This window comes from Osmerus eperlanus, chromosome 24 (genome assembly GCF_963692335.1).
Source record: "Osmerus eperlanus chromosome 24, fOsmEpe2.1, whole genome shotgun sequence".
In the NCBI taxonomy this organism is placed as follows: Eukaryota; Metazoa; Chordata; class Actinopteri; order Osmeriformes; family Osmeridae; genus Osmerus; species Osmerus eperlanus.
The window spans coordinates 1,123,644-1,132,194 of NC_085041.1; the positions used below are offsets into that span (position 1 = coordinate 1,123,644).

Genomic DNA, 8,551 nt, shown 5'->3' on the forward strand with positions numbered 1-8,551 from the left:
CGCGGGATACGAACGCTCGACCTCTGACTTGCCAAGCGCGACCACTACCAACTACGCCAAAGAAAAGCTAGCGCTTCAATTACGCGGGTGGCCTATTATATACCTGAGGAGTGAGTTTTACGGTTTTCACACCGTTACACTAACGTGGACCACGTTGTGTTTAAAGACGCCACATCAGTGTTGTCTGCTATTTTTTGTTCAACGATGTGGAAGTACATTTGTAAACGCACAGATGATTAAAGTTCAGTTCAAATCAACACAACTCCGCATCAGCTCCGTCCATAAAGGACTTAAAACCGCGAAACATTTCTCCATAAAGAGACGGCCAACAGTTAAACCACAAAACACATCTGGTGGTTAAATTAGAGGTCAGATGTTGGTGTTAGCAGGTGGTCTAAATTATCCAGCCCCTATCAAAGGTAACACCGTGTTGTGTTCAAAACAAACTTGGTCACGTTCCTTTAGGTAGCGATAAGCTAACAGTAGGCCTAGATTAGATTCCATTGAGTAGCCTACCATAGGCTTAACTAGATGGTTTCGTAAACACATCATATTAATTAACAACAAAATATAGCTTACTTAAATGAAAGATAATAAAAATGTGAAAAATAGCTCAATTTAATATTATAATTATAATATATATCATACAGTTTGATTTAACTTTGTAAGGTAGGATACACTGCCACCTGTAGGCCCGGTTTCTGTACCGGGAAGAGTCTCTATAGGGGAATTCCATTAAGAGATCAAATCAGTCTCGTTTCCCCGTCAACCTCGGCAGAGATAGATTATAAAATTGAGCTCTATTTAACCATGTCGTGGTTCCTACCCCTCACTCTGTCCCTGACGACAGGAGAGAGTGGATGGGGACACCCTCACTCTGTCCCTGACGACAGGAGAGAGTGGATGGGGACATTTCTCTGCAGCTTAAAGAGTACAGAAAGGGCACATAGATAAGGACGTCTTCTAACACTGCAGACCAACCACACACACAAACACACACGCACAGAGCTTGTGTTTCTAGCACTCTAACCCTAACCCAACCGACAGGGTTCCATCACGCATGCCTTTTAACCTCAAACTAGCGTTTGTCGCTAGTGTCCTCAGCCGACCACTGGCCACCTCTATAAAAACCACTTTAACCACATACACCAAGAAGCTAGCTCCGCGATGGCGTAGGTTGTTGTCGGTACATATATGTGTGTGCGTGTGTGATAACATCACCTGAAGAGGCTAGAGACCCAGCCTGACTGTCCGTCTGGGATCTTGTGTTTCACAGGCTGTTACTTTCCTGGTGTTGTGAAAACTATACCTTCATTCCTCATGTCTGGCTACACACACACACACTGACACACACACACACACTGACACACACACACACACACACACTGACACACACACACACTGACACACACACACTGACGCACACACACACTGACGCACACACACACTGACGCACACACTGACACACACACACTGACACACACACACTGACACACACACACGTACAAGGGCAAAACAAAGGCTACAGCAGGGGCAGATAGACACAGACGTCTTCTAACACTAGAGGACTGAGAGAACACGACCTGTGTTTGTCTTGACACGGGGCCACAGAGTGCTTTATAGAGCAGCCTCTAAAGACCACCAGGACCCATAAACCTTAGAGACAACAGTGTGTGTGTGTTTGAGTACGTGTGTGTATGTCTGTGTGTGTTTTAGTAAGTATGTGTGTGTCATGGACCATGAGACTGTCGTACAAATAACCAAGACCATGTCATGAGCTCACATCCTGTGTGGCAGCCAATCACAACACAGGCTCACAGCGGGGTGGAATGGAGCTCGATGTGATCAAAGTCGTCCAACAGACAAACTGACATGTCAATGAACAGTCCACAACACAGTCTGATACAACAGTCTGATACAACAGTCTGATACAACAGTCTGATACAACAGTCTGATACAACAGTCTGATACAACACAGGGAACCCCTCCTGTTCGTCCCGAACATGAACCTGAAGGACGGACAGGTTGTTAAGCTGAGGGACAGCTCGTCTAGGAGATGCTGAGCAGGAGGAGAGGATGGAGGAGAGTGGAGGGAGGGAGGGAGGGAGGGAGGAGGAGATGTGGAGGGAGGGAGGGAGGAGGAGAGAGGAGGAGGATGGAGGAGAGGTGGAGGGACAGAGGAGGAGTAGGAGAGAGGAGGAGGATGGAGGAGAGGTGGAGGGAGGGAGGAGGATGGAGGAGAGGTGGAGGGAGGGAGGGAGGAGGAGAGAGGAGGAGGATGGAGGAGAGGTGGAGGGACAGAGGGAGTAGGAGAGAGGAGGAGGATGGAGGAGAGGTGGAGGGAGGGAGGAGGATGGAGGAGAGGTGGAGGGAGGGAGGATGAGAGAGGAGGAGGATGGAGGAGAGGTGGAGGGAGGGAGGATGAGAGAGGAGAGGTGGAGGGAGGGAGGGAGGAGGAGAGAGGAGGAGGATGGAGGAGAGGTGGAGGGAGGGAGGATGAGAGAGGAGAGGTGGAGGGAGGGAGGAGGGATGGAGGAGAGGTGGAGGGAGGGAGGATGAGAGAGGAGAGGTGGAGGGAGGGAGGAGGATGGAGGAGAGGTGGAGGGAGGGAGGAGGAGGAGAGAGGAGGAGGATGGAGGAGAGGTGGAGGGAGGGAGGATGAGAGAGGAGGCCCTCCTGAAGCCCAGGCTCCCAGCCTGGCAGCTCTCTCTGGGCCAACAATAGCACCCTGGAGAGGTGGGGAATGTGCACAGGAAACCAGCACTCACATGACTGCGGAACACCAGGCCAGGTCAGTCACACTGTAGCCCAGAGAGAGGGAAGAGAGGGAGAAGGAGAGACAGAGTGAGAGAGGTGGAGAGAGAGGGAGGAGAGAGAGAGGAAAGGGGGGCCCTCCAGGAAACACACTCTCTGCTTTCCACGGGATCCTCTCCCTCATAAACACACACACCTCTCAGACACACACACACCCCACAAGGCCTAGTTTCAGCCAGGCCAGAACTCTCTGGCCCTCTATAACTCTCAGCAGAGGAATCCCACTAATGTCCCTATTGACTAAGCCTGGGCCTCCCCTCTCTCTCTCTCTCTCTCTCTCTCTCTCTCTCTCTCTCTCTCTCTCTCTCTCTCTCTCTCTCTCTCTCTCTCTCTCTCTCTCTCTCTCTCTCTCTCTCTCTCTCTCTCTCTCTCTCTCTCTCTCTCTCTCTCTCTCTCTCTCTCTCTCTCACACACCATCTCTCTCTCTTTCACCATCCCCCTCTCCCCATGCTAGGTGTGTCCTTCTCCCACTGTTCCTAAACAACAGGACCACTGTTTCAGGCCAGGAATGGGACTCCTTCACCCCTCCTCCTCTCTCCTCTCCCCCCTCCTCCTCTCTCCTCTCTCCTCCCCCATCCCTCTCTCCCCTCCCCCCTCTTCCTCTCTCCTCCCCCCTCCTCCTCTCTCCCCTCCCCCCCTCCTCCTCTCTCCCCTCCCCTCCCCCCCTCCTACTCTCTCCTCCCCTCCCTCTCCTCTCTCCTCTCCCCTCCCTCCTCTCTCCTCTCCCCCCTGTTTTTCCATCCTGTTGTTCTTGGCGTGTTCCCCCAAGCCCCCAGAGAAAGCACTCCTCTCGGGTCCCTCAAGAAAACATGCCGATAACCTCCTCTTCCCCACACCCACACGAAGACAAGGATAACACAACTAGCTAAAGGTCCACAGCCCCTCCGCTGAACCCCCCAGAAAAAATGTCACCCCTGGCTAGTTGAAAAACTCTCTCACCAACAAGATTTGACCTGGTTCCTTCCTGCTGTGCTTCCAGTAGTGATTCTTGCTTCCAGCAGATGGCGCCAGATATGTGGTTCCTATACCAACACCCCGGACCAGTTAAAGACAGGTCGGTAAGTTTTGCACACCGACAGATATATAGCCCGTCCAACCATTGCATTTGTCCGAATGCCGTCCAATCATATCATTCTGTACGAACGCAATGATTGTGTTTATGGTTGTGTTTATTACAGTCCTGAGTAGGGATGGGTATCGAGAACCGGTTCTTGTTTAAAACCGGTTCCCAGTGAATCGATTCCTTGTAATCGTTAGCAAAATTCCTTAACGATTCAGTTAACGATTCTCTGTGCCATTGCGCATGCGCAAACTTTTATCGTTTATTCAGACAGACTGCAGCAAACATGGCAACTAGGAAGAAGCGTTCTAAAGTTTGGTTGTATTTCACACGACAAAATGACAACAACGCCACTTGTAACGCGTGTAAAAAGTCTATTTCGTCGAAGGGAGGAAATACTACAAATATTAGAAGCATTTGAACACACAGCATGGAATTAAGTTACTGGAACGTCATGTGTTCGATGCATGCAGCAGCGCAGCTAACGTTTCACGCTTCATCTCTAACTATCTAAGGTAGAGCTAAACTGCTCAAAAGTGATCACAACCACTTGTTACTGTGTGAAGCAATTTGCCTTTATTGTGTGTAGTCGATCTAGTTATCTTCTGTCCCGTCGTTTGAAGCATACATTTTAGCTCCGTCATTCGTCTCCCATTAGTTCCCATTGATGTTATTGATAATTTCACGTTATCGGGGCGGCGTGTGTTATCAGCAAACGTTCGCGTGTCCCATTATTAAACTGAGCATATCGATTTTTAATCCATTATTAAACTTACATTTTAATTGTTTAACCTTTTAATAGTCCTGTTAAACCTAGTTGGCTGTAGAGGGGAGAATCGATAAGAGAATCGATAAGGAATCGACATCGATAAGCAGGAATGAATAAAATCTTATCAATACGCATCCCTAGTCCTGAGACGGCCACAGATATACGGATTTATACAATTTTACAATCAGATCATTGATTTATTTATTGCTATCATATCAGGATATGATGTTTATTTCAGCAAAGATGATGTGATGAGAAAAAGGGCATATCCATAACATGACCTACCCTGCCTTTAACCATGAAGGATCGCGGCCGGCCAATCGGCTGCTCCTGGAACAGCAGGAGAGAGTGTTCATCAGGTACGTAGGTTCATGAGGGCGTCACCTTCCTGAGTGTTCATCAGGTACGTAGGTTCATGAGCGTGTCACCTTCCTGAGTGTTCATCAGGTACGTAGGTTCATGAGCGTGTCACCTTCCTGAGAGGAGAGACTGATGGGTACACGAGGAGACCCTTGCCTGTGCCGCAGACAGGCCAGCCTCTCTCACCGACCTGTTAGTGACCTTAATTAACAGGCAAACAAGAGGCAGGGTCAAAGGTCAAGTTGTGGCAGGACTGAGGGGGGGGGGGGCATGGTGTGGGCCATGTCCACTGGGAGTGCTCAGAGACTCCTGGTTCGTCAACGATCAATTTAGCTCATTCTAGCCTAGCATAGCATAGCATAGCCCAGACTAGCCTAGACAAACCTAGTCTAGCCCAGTCTAGCATAGGCCCATCCCAGACTAGCCTAGACAAGCCTAGCCTCGCCAAGTATAGCCTAGCCATAGCCCAGCCTAAATCCACCTAGCCTGTGGCTCTTTGCTCTTAGCAGCAGGTTAAGACAGGCCCAGCTTCCAGACCTTCCAAGGCCTGTCATTGTCTCCCAGTGACATCATAGACATTACTTTGTCAGGACATCTGTCATTAGCATTTCTGTAATTGTTATTATTATGGAAAGGACCGTGAAGTCCTCTCTGAATGCATCATATTTGTCCAATTTACTGTGACCGTGAGAACAACCTGGAGGAGGAGGAGGAAGAAGAGGGGGAGGAGAAGAGGAGAAGAAGAGGAGGAAGAGGAGAAGAGGAGGAGGATGTGTCGGAGGAGGAAAGGAGGAGGAGAGGGGAACATATGGCTGGTGATTAGCATGTAGTTGGTGATTAGCATGTAGCTGTGAGATGTCTGGCATCGGTTATCTGAGCTCCACAGGGTCTCACAACCTCTGTCAGACTTGGTGTGCTATCACCGTGTCATCGTCACTGTCGTCATGGTTTCCTGGCCTAAGGAGTCCTTCAGCTGAACAAAACTGCAGGAACATTCTCTCTCCTTCTCTCTCTCTCTTTCTCCTTCCCTCCTCCCCCCTCTCTCTTAATTCTCTGTCCCACCCTTCTCTCATTCTTTTTTTTATGCCCCCTCTCTCTCTCTCTGCCCCTCCCTCCCCTCTCTCTCTCCTCCTCCCCTCTCTCTCCCCCTCCCTCTCCCTCTCTCCCTCTCTCCCTCTCTCCCTCTCTCCCTCTCTCCCTCTCTCCCTCTCTCCCTCTCTCTCTCTCGCTCTCTCTCTCTCTCTCTCTCTCTCTCTCTCTCTCTCTCTCTCCTCTCTCTCTCTCTCTCTCTCTCTCTCTCCTCTCTCTCTCTCTCTCTCTCTCTCTCTCTCTCTCTCTCTCTCTCTCAGGGCTGAAGCAGTGAGGGACTAGGCAGCTTGGAGTCCCAGACATCTTCATCTGTGTGTGTTTGCATGTGTGTGTTTGTGCGTGACCGTGTGTGTGTGTGTGTGTGTGTCAGGGGAACTTGACTGATCCAGTGTAGGAATTTGCCCCACATCAGCCCCGGGGAATCACATGACCAGCATTTTGGGAAAGACCCTAATGAAGATAGAAGGGGAGAGGGGGGGGCATTCCTGATGCTAGTCTAGAGCTCAGACATACGCACACACAACACACACAACACAAACGCACACACAACACACACACATAGATGATGTAGTGAGAACATGGTATGACACACAGACTCCTCTACGTCGCTGCGTAGCTACGTCGCTAGTAGGCTAATGAAGTCTCTGACGTTGCTGTGGCCCCCAAACAGGCCAAACCTCAACCAGCAACAGATGCAGGAAACACATGATCATGAAGAACTGTGCTTTACAAACTTCCACAATGAGACCACACACACAGACACTCTGCACACCTGAAATAATTTCTTACGCTCTGGTACTGTACCACAAAAAGGTCTGCAATTCATTTCACAAGAACGCAGATAGCAGCTTTACAGGGCTGTTACAGGGCTGTTTGAGGCCTCCATAAGGTGCATCTCTCAATCCAACAGTCTGGTGATTACTGGCCCCAGACTTCCACCTGGACCCCAGAGAGGAGGAAGAGGAGGACAGAGATATAGGCACTGTCCTGTCTCTCTCTCCATGGAGGACAGACATACAGGCACTGTCCTGTCTCTCTCTCCATGGAGGACAGACATACAGACACTGTCCTGTCTCTCTCTCTTCATTGAGGGACCCTGGCAAACCTACACCTGGCACCTCCAGCCCTGACCTCCGGTGAGACCACCCCCCAACCTGCCCCCTCACCCCCCAACCTGCCCCCTCACCCCCCAACCTGCCCCCTCACCCTGCCCCCTCACCCTGCTCCCTCACCCCCCAACCTGCCCCCTCACCCCCAACCTGCCCCCTCACCCCCCAACCTGCCCCCTCACCCTGCCCCCTCACCCTGCTCCCTCACCCCCCAACCTGCCACCTCACCCCCCAACCTGCCCCCTCACCCCCCAACCTGCCCCCTCACCCTGCTCCCTCACCCCCAACCTGCCCCCTCACCCCCCCAACCTGCTCCCTCACCCTGCTCCCTCACCCCCCAACCTGCCCCCCTCACCCCCCAACCTGCCCCCCCCCCCCCCCCCCCAACCTGCCCCCCCCCCCCTGCCCTCTTCTGGGGGAGGAAGACACTTACTTCAAAGCCTCCATACGGGGTGACACCCAGCCAGAGCCAGGGTGAGCAGGCTCACTCTCCTTACGGGTTAGGGGGTGAGGGGGTTAGGGAGAGACAGAGAGAGATCAGTCCTCCTAGCAGCATAACAGACAAACACAGCTGGTCACCTGATGCCCTCTACCTAAACTGACCCTCCACCACACACACTTGAATGTATAGCTGTGTACATATTCTGGATGTAATGTGCATCTACTATGTTTGTGTGTGTGTTGGGGGCTTCTGTATACATTAGGAGTCCAGAGTGTGAAAACTGACTGATTATGTCTTCACATCTTCAATGTTTTTATAGTAACACACACTCACTGCACCCCCCCACACAGACTCTAGCCATGACTCCTGGGTGGTCTGATACAGGCCTTAACAGCCCCACAGCATCTGTACCGGCGGCAGGAATGGAAAGTGACCTTCTACACGCGTGACCTTCTACACGCGTGACGTGATGTTTCTGTCACTCTCTGTCTCTCTCTGTCTCCCTTTCCTCTCTGTCTCTCTCTGTCTCTCTCTATCTCTCTCTGTCTCTCTCTCTCTATCTCTCTCTGTCTCTCTCCTCTCTGTCTGACTGTCTCTCTCTCTCTCTGTCTGACTCTGTCTCTCTCTGTTTCTCTCTCTCTGTCTCTCCCTCTGTCTCTCTCTGTTTCTCTCTCTCTGTCTCTCCCTCTGTCTCTCTCTGTTTCTCTCTCTCTGTCTCTCCCTCTGTCTCTCTCTCTCTCTGTTTCTCTCTGTTTCTCTCTCTGTCTCTCTCACACACACACAAACATGTAGAAACCCATGTATTCAGAGACACTATCTGCCACACACACATACACTCTCACACACACACAGGTTCTCTCTTGCTGTGTGTTTTGGACTTGTTGTGCTACCAGCCTGCCACGGATGTC

At 51.0% G+C, this 8,551-nt stretch overlaps 1 protein-coding gene across 1 annotated transcript in view; it reads left to right on the forward strand.

The window, feature by feature from the left end:
* Positions 1–4,941: 4,941 nt before the first annotated feature.
* Positions 4,942–8,551, forward strand: part of fbn2b (fibrillin 2b) — a 26,490-nt gene continuing 22,880 nt past the window's right edge. The window contains exon 1 of the mRNA XM_062450086.1: positions 4,942–5,002. Within this exon, the coding sequence (XP_062306070.1) occupies positions 4,942–5,002 (61 nt within the window). The remainder of the gene's footprint in view (positions 5,003–8,551) is intronic.